Source organism: Miscanthus floridulus, unplaced genomic scaffold (assembly GCF_019320115.1).
Source record: "Miscanthus floridulus cultivar M001 unplaced genomic scaffold, ASM1932011v1 fs_776_2_3, whole genome shotgun sequence".
NCBI lineage: Eukaryota > Viridiplantae > Streptophyta > Magnoliopsida > Poales > Poaceae > Miscanthus > Miscanthus floridulus.
This window is the reverse complement of record NW_027097257.1, coordinates 16487-33030: the sequence shown is the minus strand read 5'-3', so window position 1 is coordinate 33030 and position 16544 is coordinate 16487. Positions and strand designations below refer to the sequence as shown.

The following is a 16544-nucleotide window of genomic DNA, read 5'->3' as shown; positions in this document are numbered from 1 at the left end:
TGCTAGCTTTTTCACGCCTTGATATCCTATGGTTGTATAATATAAATATTAAAATTCAATAAAACCCTAAGTAATGATGATTTTAAGTTAAAAAATTCGACTAATATATACCGAATCGATGTGAAAAAACTACGAGGGAGCAAGGATATCTTGTTCTCGAAGGTCTACGGATCAAATCAAAGTTTTCAAGGTTCAATATGTCGATTCGTGAGGTAGGGACGAAGTGGGAAGAGAAAAAACCCGAGAGAGAGAGAAAAAAGAGGAAGAAGGCTAGGGCAGCAAGGTTGGGCGACGGGTTAAAACACCACCTCGGCGCTAGGATCTTTGGCGCTAAGCTCGGCGCCAAGATCTTCGGCGCCGAGCTGGCTGCCAGGTCAGCGTCCACGCCGCCAACGTGGTCCCGACCTAAGCGCCAAACCCTCTGACGCCGAGACGTGTAATCTCGGTGCCACCAGCGATGACGCCGAGCTAAGGGTTCAGATTTTAAAACCATAACTCTAGGGGCATATTTGTGAATAACTTAAAAAAAAACGGGTCAAAAAAAATAAAAATATCGGGCGTGGCGACGTCGCAACTGGCAAGTCCGAAGCGGCTACCTTTGACAGGCAGGGCCCACCAGAAGAGGGAAAAAATCATGGGGGCTCGTTGTGAGAGAAGATATCCCGTCCTCTCGCCGTCGCCGACCTACCACTCCCGGTCCCGGAGGAGAGAGGGCGGGGACAAGGGCATGGCAAAGCGCCGTCGCCACGCGTTGGCGCCGGTGGTGGAGGAGCTGATCTCGCCGGTGAACAGCCTGGACGACGGCTGCCTCATGCACATCTTCAGCTTCCTTAGCCCAATCCCAGGTTCGATTCGCTCCTAATCCTATGCCTCCACGTCCACGCCTTCGTAGGAGAACCAATCGAATGGAGAATCTGTAATCGGTGGGGATTCCGACTAGCTCCGCTAGTTGTTTGAGTAATCGGGGCGGATGGGGCGGAGCTAAAGAAGAATGGGTCAGAATTGGGTTGACCTGTTTTTTTTTGCTTGTACAAGATTGGATGGTGGGAAGATCTGTTTAATTCGGCACTGGTTTCATACTTCTTGTGTGTGTTGGATTGCGGAAGTCTTCTAGATGTGCTGATGCTGTATCATGTCTTCAGTTGGTGGATGCAGTTATGCAACTGTGCTCCTGTTTTGGGTAAAATATGAAGATGAGTATAGATGACAATAACTGTTCACATGGCTTGTATGATTGTGTAGTTTCGTAGCAATAGATAGATTTGGTGCTTTTGTATCATATATAACTAGAGATTGAGGAATATTCAATTTGTGTTCCTCTTGCCGTTGCCATAGGCTGTCATACTTCTGAGTTCACTGTCAAATGTAGCTTTTGTGTAGATTATCTTTCAAAGCAATTTACAATAGCTAGTTTACTAATATATGGAAGCTTTTTATGTCTGGAAGTGTTTACAACCGTGGTAAGAGTTGCCTGGATGTGACATGTTTGAACTGTCTTTGATGGTATCTATACTTTAACATGTACTGCTGATGTGCTTTAAAATGAGCTGTTTTTAGCAATTTCATTGTTGAACCTGCAGATAGGTATAACACCGCCCTCGTTTGCCACAGATGGTGCTTCCTTGCATGCCACCCTCGACTATGGCTGCGTGTTGAGAGGCCAATCAGAGATGTGATGGAGCCTGGAGTTTATCCAAATCTTGAGGCTGCTGTTTCTGCTGCTAGGTCTATTTCTCTCCCTCCCTCTCTAGTTCTCATTGGGAACAGCGGATGTTATGGCTGATCTCCATATACCTTGTTGAAGGCCCGGTGACACCATTCTTATTGCTGCTGGTGGTTCCCATGTTGCGTGTAACATCGAAATAAAGAAGCCTATTTGCATAGTAAGTTTTGCCTTCCATGTCCCTGAGTCCTGAAGATGTCAACAGAGATTTTATTTGACGAATGCTTCCTGCACTCGGCGTCGACATTTGTTCTTTTTGTGGGTGCAACTGTGAACCCATTTTACTTGAATCAGATTGGTGGGGGTGATCTTCCTGATGACACTGTATTAACCTGCTCACGTGGCTTCGACAAGTAAGCTCCCTCCCTTTTGTGGCCATTTTTCTTGTCTGCTGCTTCTGCTTCATGATCATTTCATAGTCGTATTATGGCGGTCCATCTTTTACAAGATTGATTGCTGTCACGTCTCTTAACTTACTGTAAATTTTTACCTTCAGTACACCTTAAAAATGAAATGATTATGAGGCTTCCTGTAGATTTATCTCAGCAGCATGTTGGCTAGGTTTATTTATGTTAAGTGACACAGTGACCAGTATAAGTGTACAACATAACTGAATCTATACGTTATTGATTTATGTGGTGTTGCAGTGGTGAAAAGTAAAATTTTATCATGATTGATTGTTGTATGCTTTCCCTAAACCTGACCTTGTGTGGTAGCTTTTAGTGCTGGGAGCCTGTCCTTATGGAAATACTGTAATAGGTGCGTGTTTCATGGTGCGTCTCCAAGTTTAGGTAGAACTTTATTACTCGCTAGTGAGGAGTTGCACCCTGTGGGAAATAGCTGGAGCAAGAGGTATTTCTTACCTCTTCGCTCTACAGCTGGTAGACAACTGAGGCCTACTGCTGGTTGTGGTCGGTTTTTTTTTTCTTTTGTTAAAGGCACATATGTGTATCTAGAATCTTGGATGTGTGGGTGTGTGCCCCCTTTTTCTTCTTAATATAATGCTCTGCAGCTCTCTGTGGGTTCAAGAAAAAAAAAGCTTTTAGCCCTGGGTATGCCCCCTTTTTTTTTGTGTGTGTTGTATGCTTGACTTAAGGTTATTAAAAAGGGCGTACCCAGTGCAGAGAGCTCGCGCTCTATATTGCCACCTTTCGATGGAAAACAGACAATAGGTCAACAACTGTATCCTCTCAAGTCTCAACTATCAGGCAGACATAAACTACTAACGATCCAATATAGTTGAATCCTCTCAACTATCAGGCAGACATAAACTACTAACGATCCAATGTAGCAATTCAACTATATTGGATCGTTAGTAGTTTATGTCTGTCTGATAGTTGAGAGGATACAGTTGTTTACCTATTGTCTGTTTTCCATCGAAAGGTGGCAATATAGATTCTATCTACTTCAGAAAATAGTGAACTTGCAAACTAGTATATGGTTCTGTTTATCTTGCTGTTTTTTTATCAATATCTCAGTCTTACCTAGGTTTCCTTTGATTGACCTATCAAACAGTGCATTGGAGTTCCTGTCAACATGCAAGATTGCAAATTTGACTATTAGAGCAGAACTTGGATGCTGCTTGCTGCATCGAAGCGGTAAATTGACTATTCAGGAGTGTTTGCTGCAGTGTGAGCAAAACCCTCTGGACTATCTGTCCTTCCCAATAATCAGCACAGCGATAGAGTACAATTCATTTCCATCCCTCAAGGAGCAAGGGCATGGTGTAACTGTTGTTCGCACCCGGATTGAAGGGGGTGCGAAGGCCATCAGGACGAACGGAACACTCGCGCTGCAGCGTGTGCGGGCCATCTATTCCCGTAGCTCTGTTTTCTTCTGGTTCGAAGTAGGAGAAAAGTAGAACCGCCTGTACACTAGCAATAAGCTCTCGTGTTCTTGTATCTCCTAGGTCAATAGCGTTTGGTGAACTCAGATGGCTGTCTCCTGTTTGTTGTAATCTTATAATAACTAACTGATGTTTGAATCAACAGTGAACATGTTGCTTTTTGAAAGTGAGCCTTGAAAAGTTTGCAGCGTACGGATTCACAGGTGGCAATGGTGTTGATAAAAACTTTCCCCAGTTTTTGGATCGGCCGCTCAGGTTATTGATTGGCTGGTTGTAATGTTTTATGCCTTGCGCGTTGGATGGCGTTATTTGAACGGAGGACGGGAGGGGGACCAATCTGGCTTTTTACCCTGCGAGGTCTAGTTTGGTGGTGGTCTCCGGTGACTAAAATTTAGGAGGTGTGTCTTAAGAATATTGCATGGAGTGTTTGAATACTAATAAAAAAAATAAATTACATAATCTGTTAGTACTCCACGAGACGAATTTTTAAGTCTAATTAAGCTATCATTAGCATATGTTACTGTAGCACCACATTGTTAAATCATGAACTAATTAGGCTTAAAAGATTCGTCTCGTAAATTAGTCATAAACTATGTAATTAGTTTCGTAATTAATCTATATTTAATACTCTATATATATATGTCTAAATATTCGATAGGACAACGACTAAAATTCAGGAGGGCAGCACTTGCTATCTTGTCCTGCTGTGTTGCTGGCGTGTTGAAGCAAGAACTCAGGTACTGGTGTACTGTACTGAGGTTACAGTGAAGTTCTGTTATTGTTTCAAAAAAACAGTGAACTTCTGTTCATCTTCACTTCATAATACGAGATATGGGCCACGTTTAGTTTGCCGAATTCAGCGCCGTCGGATTCACTGTACGTAACTGTAGCACAGTGTAGCATTTCGTTTGTATTTGGTAATAATTGTTCAATCGTTGACTAATTAGGCTCAAAATGTTCGTCTCGCAAAGTACAACCTAACTGTGCAATTAGTTTTTGATTTCGTCTATATTTAGTACTACATACATATACTACAAGTTTGATGTGACGGAGAATCTTCTTTTTACATAGTGTCAAAGTTGGGAGTTGGGAGCAACTAAGGCCTCGTTTAGATTGCGAAAAAATTTCAACCCGATGAATAGTAGTACTTTCGTCTTATTTGACAAATATTGTTTAATCGTGGATCAACTAGGCTCAAAAGATTCATCTCGTGATTTCGAACTAAACTGTGCAATTAGTTATTTTTTTTACCTACATTTAATACTCCATGCAAGCGGCTAAAAATTGATGTGATGGAGAGAGAGTGAAAAAACTTAGAATTTGGATGGCATCTAAACAAGGCCTGAAAGTGGAAGTTCAGCTTTGGCAATTGTGAAGACAAAGTCAGCTTTAGCAGGGTGGCACATCCAGACGGACACTCAGGCCTGGTTTAGATCCTTCCAAAAATTTACACCCCGTTCCGTACACATGTATATAGAGTATTAAATATAGACTAAAAAATAATTAATTATACAGATTGCAACTACTTTACGAAACAAATCTTTTAAGTCTAATTAGTCATTATTTGACAATAAAGTGCTACAGTGACGCGGCGCTAATGACGGATTAGTTAGGTTGACGGATTATGTAATTTGTTTTTTATTAGTATCGGAATACCTCATATGACACTTCTATGTAACATCATGTGACACTCCAAAACTTTACATGGAGAACTTAAAAAAAAAAGGCCTGGCTGAAAAAGTAAACAACAACGGGAATCAATTTTGCCCAATCGAGCATGCCGTTCCAAGAAAGAAGAAACAACGGGAACGGATTGTTTGTTTGTTTCGCCAGAGATTACACGTGAACGCGTAGTAAAATGTCTGACGGAGCAATGGTCCAGTGGCCTACTGGCCGGCCTGAGACAGCCGTTGCAACTTGTTTGAATTGATTGATACTGTCAATCTCTTCTCACCCCCAAGGTTCTCTATTTACTCTAAACAACACGACTAACTAGACAGGATCCACCCTGCTGAGCAAGCGGTAAGTGCCTGTTAAGGACAAATTACGGCACAAATTTACCAGCTTTTGGGCACCTCCAGCTCTCACCTGTCGTACCAGGCAACGGACAGAGGGCTGTGTACAGGATTGAGTAATTATGCATTTATGGTGAATTGGCACTGTTTCAGGCAGGGGGAAATGAAAGGATCTGTCAGCCTCTGTCCAAAGGATCAACAATGAATTCCCCAACTTCTTCATGGTCATGGCCTTAGCCTCATTTAGACCCCGTTTAGTTCCCACCCAAAAGTTAAAATTTTTTGCGTAGTATCTATCACATTGAATTTTACGGCACATGCATGGAGTACTAAATGTAGACGAAAAAAAAATTAATTGCACAGTTGAGTGAGAAATCGCGAGACGAAACTTTCAAACCTAATTAGTCCATAATTAGACACTAATCGCCAAATACAAACAAAATGCTACAGTAGCCAAAACCCAAAATTTTTTGGACCTAAACGCGCCCTTAGATGAGAAAATTTTTGGCTTTTGGCTACTGTAGCACTTTCGTTTGTATTTGACAAAAATTGTCCAATTATGGACTATTTAGGCTTAAAAGATTCGTCTCGCCAATTACGGGTAAACTGTGCAATTAGTTATTCTTTTTACCTACATTTAATGCTCTATGTATATGCCGCAAGATTTGATGTGACGGAGAATCTTGAAAAATTTTGGATTTTGGTTGGCATAACGGGGCCTCAGTACCGTCATTCCGAAAGGCGTACGTATACTCCAGTAAAGCTCTGAACTTCCAGTTTTTTATTCGATTCCGCGGGACCATACTACTAGCAACCTAGCAGGAGAGTATTCATATAAATTACAGTATTTTTTTTACTAAAAAGATACACATAATCCTCGAATACTAAAATTTAACTTATGCTAATGCTTATGCTGAAATATTGTGAGAAAAAATAATCTTCTATAGCTGAAAAATAGTGCTGAATAAGCTAGCAACTTAGCATAAGCATCAGCATAAACTAACAGTGTATTACATTTTATGAGGAAGACAATTTTTTGTGTGCTTTACATGAGTAAAATTAAAACGCTTGTTTGTTAATTTTAATTTTTTTGAGAATCGTTTGTTAATTTTTAGTTAAACCCCTACTTCCAAACCCCGAGGTAAAAGAAGACACCCGTAACTTTCTCTCAGTGTTGGCCTGCCCGGGGGAAGAGAGAGATGCTTTAATTCGAACGCCGTTGCCTCCTCGAGGACGAGCCCTTCTCCTCCCTTCCCCAAAGGCACAGTGGCATCACATCACGCCAAAGCCCCATCCACCGGCCGGAGATCGACTCCTCCGCCCTGGCATCCGGCTTCGATCGCGGCTCCTCTCTGAGGTGACGCATTGTTGTCGCTTGTTCGGTTTCGTTGTTTCTTTCCGAGGAAAGATTGGATTTTAAAATCTTGGGGCTGGCTTTGCAATGCTGCTGCGATTCCTGGTCCGTTCTCGCTCAAGTGCGAGCGCGAGATCAGGGGTGCGGGCGCTTGGAGCGCGCGCGGTGGTTGTGGATTAGTGTTCTAGTCTAGTGTCGTTTGGGGAATTTTGCGGCTCTGCAAATGATCGTAGATTCGCAGTGTTGCCTGGTTATGTGTCGAGATGCTGGGTCTCTCTTGGTTCAAACTTTTGTCTCTCTCTCTCTCTCTATGTGGTGTGTGTATTGGTTAGCTAAATGCAGCGCAAGCTATTGTTGATTAACCCGTCACATTGTTTGGGCGGCCACATATGGGATGCTATGTTAATCTTTTCCCAGTTTTAAGGCTATGATGACTTATGCTCCTGGGACTGTTTCTTAGTTCTAAAAGATTATATTGGTCATTGGAGTTGTTCCCTCTCCTTTCTTTCTTTAGAAAAGCTCACCATTCTGTGCAATCATAGTAGATCATCATTTTCATGTCCCTACAATTTCATGGAGTTCTGTAGGCTCAGGCCCATAGTTTCGGTTTTTTTTAGGAGAAATAGCTTCGGTTTTCCTTCCTTAATAAAGATGACTTCAATTTCTATGGTGTGTTCCCTTCGGAGTAGTCATGATGTGCTCATTTGTGATTTGTGTTATGATGCCTGTATCTTTCTGGCACCACGTTGCCATAATTTCCTTTGTCCACTGTTTCGGTATGCCCACTGCAAAAACCCGTGGTTTCTGTCAAATGGCAATTATTAGAGATCCTGCATGTTGCTGGCAATTCGTTATGCCATGAGGAAATAGCTTTATGTGATGAACTGCCCTTCTTTTTGGGGGGTGATTGATTGCAACTGTTGTAGTAGCCGGCCTACTGCTTTCGGAGCAATACAAGGTGTGGTGAAGGTTGATGGAAGTCTCAGTTTGCCACCCCTTTTTCCATTTCATGTAATCATGTTCTACCACGCCCACCATTTGCTTTCAGTTCTGCACCACCAACTTTCCACCCCTTCCATCGTTTTTCTCCTCGGGCTTGTGTTCTTCTTGCTCCTTCCTGTGAATGAACTGGTTCTAGATCAACTGGCGAACAAACTTTCTTGCTCTTTGCTATATTTGGGAAATGATGCTGTTTTATAACTTCAGTTTTGTCTATTCATTATTAGTGTAGTTTTCTCTTTAACCTCACTTGTCAGCAAAATACCTGCAATGAAAAAAAAAATGATTCAAACATGCATTAAATCTGCAAGGAAAAAGCCTGAAAATGCTCTTGAACCCAAGATCTTTTTTTGTTTTGTTTTAAATGTTCACTTAAAAGTCTTGCGCATATGACAGGCGTTCTTATGTCCTATTTGGAGTGTGTGGATATTTCCTGGTTGAGCTGTCTCTTTTGAAATTCCTGCAATCATGCTTTCAAAACATTGTCTTATTGGGTCAAACCTCCAAAGCGTCATGCAAGGTTGCTCATGATTTTCATTTCAGTAATGAAAATGAAAATTTCTCTTACAAAACCTTTATGTGTAGTCCAACTGTATTATTGCTGCCTTTAGGGCTTTGCTCGTACAAAACCCTTCAAGTTTGTCCAATTATTTTAAAATTGCCCTTAAAAAGATATATCTGATTACCTCAGGGTTCAGCAAATAAAATAAATATTTGTCCTTCCTAAAGAAAATTGAGGCTGTTTGATAAGGCACTGTTTTTTTCTTTTTCTTTCTGAATTATAAGATATGCTTCTATTCTTTAATATCTTCAGTGATTTTGCTAATGATAAAGATTGCTTCTTTCTCTGTTTTTTAATCTTTTCTTGCTAACTTGTATGCCTGATATGTTTCCATTGCTCCCATTTTCCTCCAAATAGGATTTTCGACCTAGAGGTTCCCCATGGCATCAGTTACTTATATTGATGATAGCCATGCTGAGGTTATTGATCCTCCAAAGACTGAGGAAATGCTGGATGTCACTGAACTTGTTGGTGATCATATTCAGCATTCACCAAAACCAAATGTGGCAAGCTATGGCAACGTGCGTGAGCTACTGGAATGCCCTGTGTGCTTGAGTGCCATGTATCCTCCAATTCATCAGGTACTGCTTGACACTGAATCTCAATTACATTCAGCTGAAGCATGTACTTGTGATATTCTGTTCTTATTCTAGCCTTTTAATATGCCGAATGTTGGGAATTTTGAATAGAGTTCTGCTTTAGGCAGCAATATGCAGTTAAGATTTTACAGATAACAAAGTTAATGTCTGAATACACACACTGACACACTGCAATTTTTTTCTTTTAATTTCTACATTGTCTGCGGCACCACAGATTCTTCTGGAGGGACTCTTAACATTTGCTATGGTTCATTATGTTGAACATAACTGCATATTCCCCTACAAAGCAAGTTGAATTAGCATGGTTGTCTTTAACGTTATTTTCGCATGTGCTGGTGCAGTGCTCCAACGGACATACTCTGTGTTCTGGATGCAAGCCAAGGGTTCATAATCGCTGCCCAACATGCAGGCATGAACTTGGTAACATAAGATGTCTTGCTCTGGAAAAGGTGGCTGCATCACTAGAGCTTCCATGCAAGTACCAGAACTTAGGGTGCTTGGGCATATACCCTTACTATTGCAAGCTGAAACATGAATCGCAGTGCCAATACAGACCCTATACTTGTCCATATGCTGGATCCGAATGCACGGTTGCTGGTGATATTCCATATCTAGTAAATCACTTGAAAGATGACCATAAGGTTGACATGCACAATGGAAGCACCTTCAATCATCGTTATGTCAAGTCAAATCCTCATGAAGTTGATAATGCTACCTGGATGCTCACGGTAATGCTCACCGACTTCTGTACTGTAGAATCATAGCACATAATTCATGTTTTTTTTGTGCTGACCTGGATCTAAATTCTCAGTATAAGTTTGTGGCTCTAGGATGTCGATTCTTTTGTAAACATGATATTCTAATTGACCTGAACACCTAGGACAATTTTGTATATGTAGATTTTATTGATCTAGATCTTAGCATTGAGTTCATGTTTTTTTCTGATTGCTTAACAAGTGCACATTTATCAGCACCACTAGCCCTGGTACATACTGCTAAAAAGTTTCACTCTTGTCATGATCAGCTCTGTCAGTCATGGTACTCACTACAGACACAAAGTGATTGCTTGCTATCATCAGCTCTACATGTTTTTCTTCTCTGGGTAGAAGTAGAATATGTGTTATAGTACCACCTTCTTTTTAAAAAGGGACGTTATCCCAACTTCAACTTTTGAAGCCTGTGTTTTGGTTTTTGTTTCCATGGGAATTGAGTATGCAGTAGCTAATCACAGAATCATCCTCCAGGTTTTCAGCTGCTTCGGCCAGTACTTCTGCCTGCACTTCGAGGCTTTCCAGCTGGGCATGGCGCCCGTGTACATCGCCTTCCTCCGTTTCATGGGTGACGACGCCGAGGCCAAGAACTACAGCTACAGCCTGGAGGTTGGAGGGAACGGGCGCAAGATGACATGGCAGGGCGTGCCTCGGAGCATCAGGGACAGTCACCGGAAGGTCCGGGACAGCTACGACGGGCTCATCATCCAGCGCAACATGGCACTCTTCTTCTCGGGTGGCGACAGGAAGGAGCTCAAGCTGCGGGTCACCGGGAGGATCTGGAAGGAGCAGTGAGTTGCCAGCATGCAGGTATGTTCCTTTCCTCCGGTGTACCATGGCATGAAGCATGGAATCCAGGAACCTTGTAGGGTGTAGGTGGTAGTTGGAATCTTTGAGTCATGGGTGGTTCTTGTGTCGTTGGGTGGTTCTTGTGTCGTTGAACCGGAGGCAAATCTCTCCTTTGCTTTGCACCTCTCGAGAGTTGGCCATGGCGGGCCTTGATGGCACGGCTGTGGACTCCATGTGAAATGTAAATGATGTATCCCGGCTCACTCTGTCTGTGGATCAGACTCGCTCTATATGACTATATTGGACGGCAGACCACCATTGTCTCTGAGTTACTGGCTCCAACCACTCTCTGCTCCAGCTCGTACATATTATTGAGATCTGACTGTCTGAGAGTACACATCATTCATGTAAGCCTGTTTTTTTTGTTCAACAGGAAACCTGAGAGGTAGAGCCGTAGAGCACATCATTTGCAACTACAACGGCAGCATGAATGTGCACGCTACTAATATTTGACCTCTTATATCCCAAAGGAAAAAAAATTGTATGCGACGGTGTCGCATTTTAACACGGTGTCTCATATATTTTTTCCCTATCCCAAACGGTGAAACGGAGCCCGTGCCGTGCCTGCAGCTGCGGCCCGCAGGGCAACCTTCTCGGTGAGCCAAAACTGCCTAGGTAACCTGCATAGGTCAACCGGTCAAAGGATTTAGCAGACTCCACTACTGTCTCATCTGGGCACGCGTGCGTACACCAACCTTCTCTGACCCTGAAATCCGTTGACAATCCCTGCTTGTATTGTATTGACCCATCGATGAGATTCATGGGACTGTTACGCCCTGATCGTTTGGCTCATAAGTCGTACTTTTTCAGCCAACGAATAATATTTTTCTCTTACAACAAATCAATCAACAGTACTTTCAGTCATGACTTATCAGTCAAGCGAACAGGGCATTACAATGCAAAGTATTTTTTTGGGACCCACAAAATTTACAAATTATTCCCCCATAAAAAAATAATTCTTACTTATCGAGGAGTTAAACAAATTTAAATTCGACCAAATCAATATAAAAAATTATAAATATTTAAGATACCGAATAAATATTAGATTGATTATTATATTTTTATTTTAATTGAAGACAAAAATGTTGATATTTTTTTAAAACTTGGTCAGACTTAGAAAAGTTTGACTTATCCAAAACATAGAATTACACTTTTTTTTTGAGAGAGATGAAGTACAATGATTTACAATACAGTGGCAGAACAAATTATGTGACAGAGTAACACCACTGTCATTGTTCAAATGGGAGGTGCTAAATTGATAAATTCATATGTCTGCAATCTGATTGAATTGCACCACATAAACATAACGAACGCGCCTTAGCAACTCCACAGGCTTCAACATTTCAGCTCAGGGTTGACTACCAAATATGTTGAGAGTAATTCTCTACATATCAATGGACAAGAACCTCATGATCTTCTCACGGCTTTGTATTTGCAAAACTGGAGCTTTAACAACTTGTGTACACTGGAAGGAAAGCAGAGTAACCGGATCCCCTGCCTGTACACACTGAAAGGAAAGCAGAGTAACCGGATCTTATCCTTTCTCAGTCCCAATGGACAGACTAGCAATTCAGGGAGCATACAAATCTATAGTACTCGAGAATATAACCAGGTAGAGGTAGTTGATATTATGCCAACCATTTTCCCTGTTACATGTGTCTCTTCAATGCTTGTTATCATAAAGAAAAAAGAGATGTCATCTTACCAAACCACCTTCTTTGCTGATACTCCTATAACCAGTTAGAGGTAGCTGATGTTATGGCAACCATTTCCATTGTTATATGTTCTCTTCAATACTTGTTATCATAAGCAAATGAAATGTCGTCTTAGCAAACCACCTAATGTGGCTCTCGAAGGCAAATGTTTGAAATACATAGTTACATTGGTATTTTCAGCTTGGCTTTTACATTGCGTTAACTAAAATGGAGCACCATACATCAGCTATTTCTCTGTCCTTCAGTAAGCGAGCTTTCCAGAGTTGAGCTTCGGACCTGCATGCCATCAGCGCTCCTTGCAGCGTGGATCGGTCATTCCTGAAGACAATATTATTTCTCCTCTTCCAAATATGCCAGCAGCATAGCAGTACAAAGGTTTGGAAATGCTTTACTGGAATGTGTGTTGGTGCCGTGATCTCTTGTACTTTTATAACTGACCAGCTGGGATCGGTTGTAATCTGAATAGCCTCCCAGAATTCCCTGGAAGCGGTGCAGCCAAAGACTACGTGAGCCGGCGTCTCATCCGTCCCATGACAGACATCGCACTTTGTGTTTTCCACAATCCCCTTCTTGGTCAGATTAGATTTGCACTGTATCCTTCCTTGTGAGAGCAGCCATGCAAAGAATTGTACTCAAGGTGGCGCCTTGTTGTTCCAGATAAATTTTGCCCAGGCATCCGGACTGGAGTCGGCACTTCCAGTTGTCTCAATAGAAATGTTATTATGAAAGGATTGATGAAAGAATCCTGGTGACTCCACTTCATTTGGGAGCTGCAGCCGCAAAGCTGCATTCAAGATTAGTGTCCTAGCATAAAGAACCGAAAAGCTGGCCCCAAGGTATATATGAAGAGTTGCAGGACAACATGATAATAGTTAAGAAGCTTTATGTTAGCTATAATCGCTAAAGAAAAAGGAGCCTTCATTTAGTATAGTTCGATCAGTTCCTTTATGCCGAAAAAATCAGAGTGTGTGAGCTGTGAGCCCACCTAATATTCAGATTTCAGAATGAAAATGTCTTTCTAAAATTATTTTATTATTTTATTTACCTTTTATCTTCCATTTGATGCTCTCTTATGCCTTCGAGTGTAATTAGCATATGAGCTGAAAGCTATAAAAACTTGCTGTGTGCAACCAATCGCAGAGGCCGGAATTAACCTTTTTTTTCTAAAAAAATGATTTATTTTTGCTGCGTAGAACTTCAGATCTCTAACCAGTTTATCAAGAAAGACGAGAGCGAGTCTACGAACTGGACAAGACAAGCAATTCATCACCCCAAACTTAAGTATTTACATTAGTTGAACTAATAGCAGTGTCAATCTTTGATACATGAGATGCATATACAAACAAGGCCCATTTCTTATTCTCCAATCGCCATCACCATATGGCAATTTTGCAGCAAGGAGTCAAGAACAATCTGTTGTTCTCCACCGAGTAGCAAATCCGATCCTCAAAATGATCGGATCACACACACGAATCCCACGCCTGGAAACCGAAAGCCCCTCTTCTTTTTCTGTTGATATCAACTACAACCTCTACCACTTGGATTAGCAGCACGAATGGAACGGCGAACCGTTGGGCGTTGGCGATCAAGAACAGCAGTTAGCGCAGCGTACCAATCCGTTCTCGTTGCACTCGCCGCAGCGGACGACGCGGTCCTCCTCCTCGACGAACACCTTGCGGCCGCCGCCGCAGCCGGTGCAGGGGACGAACCGGACGCCACCGCAGGCGTCGCAGACGAAGGCCGGGTCCTGCCCGGCCGCGCCGTCGAGGAGCCGGCGGAGCTGGCCGGTCTCGTTGAGCTGCCGCACCTCGTCCGCGCCGCCGACGAGGCGGCCGCCGATGAACAGCTGCGGGAGCGCGAAGGCGCGTCCCCGCGCGGCCAGCAGCGCCTGGAGCTCCCGGCGGAGCGCGGCGTCCATGGACACGTCCCGCTCGTCCACGGCGACGCGGAAGCCGCGCAGGATGGCGCGCACCGCGGCGCAGTCCGCGAACGTGCGCCGCACCCCGCGCAGCGACGTCGTGTACAGCACCACCGCCTGCGGCCGCTGCGCGCGCGGCTCGTCCGCGAGCTGCTGCCGCCGCCACCTGGCCGCCGACGCCGCCGGCCGGTGCCCCTGGTGGTGGTGGTACGTCAGCGACCGCGTCAGCTGGAACGGCTTCTTGCCGCCGCCGCAATCCTCCATCTCACGCGCCGCCGCCGGCGCAGCAGCACCGGCCGCCCGCGCCGCAGCCAGGTTCTTTGGCTATGGCGGTTACCGGGAGGCGAGGAAAGGGGGGAAGGAAGACGAAGAGGAAGCGAGCTGTGCAAGCAATCGACGCGAGAAACGGAATTCGTTGGGAAGGAAGGTGGGGTGGGGGGCACGAGAGCCGCACTTCATATGTTTTCTTGTGGTGGTGGAGATTTTTACGGCTTTCTTGGTGGTGTTTTCTTGGTTTTCGACGTTTTGGTTTGGTAATTAGCAAAGCGATTAGGAGATGGTTAATTGGTATTTATTAATACTAGAACTAGTGATTATTTGTGTGATTAATGGTTTGCTGATTAGGAGCTGGAGGCTGTTTAGAGTTGTACTGGCAGAAACTAACAACCTTCTTCTGTTTGTGTTGCTTAATTTTGAAGAAATGGTTTCCTTGGTTAGTTTTAGTGGTTGTTAGTTAATTTTAGTGTGTGTTTTTAAACGAATTTCGGTGGGCTTTGGATGATGGAGTTGGACCCGTTAGCTGTTAGAAGAGGCGAAACGGGCACAGGAAAGTTCCACAACGTGTTGTCGCTCAGCTGAGCGTGAGGCTGTCATGGTTGCGCAGGAGCAGATCGACGCCCTTTTGGCAATGCACTGCCCGATTACCCCTAATGAGCTCACTGGATAACAGCTGGCCGGTCATCCCAAGAGTTTCCAAGACTTGTACAACCAAGAAATGAATATCGCGAAGAAACTGCGTGACTACCATCAGGCCCTCATCGACCAGTACGCAGAATATGGCTACGCGGTGGACGAATCGGAGGCCGAGGTCACCGACGACGAAGGCGAAGACGACGACACCTAGCTGAAGGCAGCAATTAAAGACCTGATGTCAATAATTTACGAGCTAGGAGCCTGTGTGTCAGTTGGAGCCATGCCGTTTCCTTCTCATGCTATGCATGGTATTAATTAAAAAATGATAGTTTTGCAATCGTATTTGAATCGACGATGTATTTTGTGCTAGCGAAGGACAGTTGCTATTTATTAAAAATGCTAAGTTTTGCGATCGTATTGGAATCGATGAATGTCTTTTGAGCTAGTGAATCACAATTGTTGCTGATTTGTCGAGATTACTGATCTCTCTATTGTCTTTCATACACCTCAACCACACTGGGTGTAACTACTTTTGCCACATGCTGTTCTTTTTATGTATGTTTTGTTTGTTTGTTTCTGTTTGTCAATTGTATTGGTACCTGTCAATTCTCAGTTCTTAGCCCATCATGTTAATCAATTCGGCGTCCGACGATCGTGAGTTATCCAGCGCTCCATCACCAAAGCACGCATTCCTAGTGTTTGTGCATATATCTTCTATTGATCCTGCCGACAGTACTATATATAAGGATTGACCTGATAATCCCCATAAGTTTGGATGTGGTAAACGAGTATAATAACACTGAAAATTCTGAAATCCCATTGCTGCTATTCTGTTGGAAACCTTTTTAAGGTTGTATCAGCTACTCCGTTCATTGTTCAGAACCTCATCCGAGCCGACAGTACTATATATAAGGAGTTGACTGCATCTTGTGTTACTGTTGTATTGTTTCTGCACTCATCATTTTCCCTTGTGTTATATACACGTATATGCAGTCATGTTGACACATTTGAAAATAAGACTCCTTGAGCCACAAAATGGCCGTTCCTCCAAAGCATAACTTTAACTGGTACTGATATCTGCTCTCAGCCTACTCGTTTTTCAGAGACATGAGCCGTCACCGTCAGTTATCCGGAGCAGGTTCCCATATGGATGTGCCGCACGCATGCAACAAGTTATACAGAGTCACTGTACTGACGACATTCCAGTGGCACATTGATCGGTTGAGCCATGCTCTCTTCCATGGCTCCCCATCCATAGAACTTTCCTCGGAAGGAATCATGG

At 43.3% G+C, this 16544-nt stretch overlaps 3 protein-coding genes across 3 annotated transcripts; 2 read left to right on the top strand and 1 right to left on the bottom strand.

Moving 5' to 3' along the window:
- Window positions 1-642: 642 nt before the first annotated feature.
- Window positions 643-3763, top strand: LOC136533050 (F-box protein SKIP5-like). Its single transcript, XM_066525617.1, has 5 exons — window positions 643-845; window positions 1581-1725; window positions 1805-1883; window positions 2018-2076; window positions 3239-3763. Exons 1-5 carry the CDS (start codon window positions 728-730, stop codon window positions 3582-3584), a joined length of 747 nt encoding a protein of 248 aa, XP_066381714.1. The 5' UTR covers window positions 643-727; the 3' UTR covers window positions 3585-3763.
- A 3074-nt stretch (window positions 3764-6837) lies between these two features.
- On the top strand, window positions 6838-10957 carry LOC136533052 (E3 ubiquitin-protein ligase DIS1-like). The gene is made up of 4 exons (XM_066525619.1): window positions 6838-6941; window positions 8857-9080; window positions 9440-9826; window positions 10343-10957. The coding sequence occupies exons 2-4, from the start codon at window positions 8880-8882 to the stop codon at window positions 10661-10663; spliced, it is 909 nt and encodes a 302-aa protein (XP_066381716.1). The 5' UTR covers window positions 6838-6941; window positions 8857-8879; the 3' UTR covers window positions 10664-10957.
- A 1459-nt stretch (window positions 10958-12416) lies between these two features.
- LOC136533051 (uncharacterized protein At5g39865-like) lies at window positions 12417-14754 on the bottom strand. Its single transcript, XM_066525618.1, has one exon. It carries the CDS (start codon window positions 14612-14614, stop codon window positions 14018-14020), a length of 597 nt encoding a protein of 198 aa, XP_066381715.1. The 5' UTR covers window positions 14615-14754; the 3' UTR covers window positions 12417-14017.
- Between the last annotated feature and the right edge of the window lie 1790 nt (window positions 14755-16544).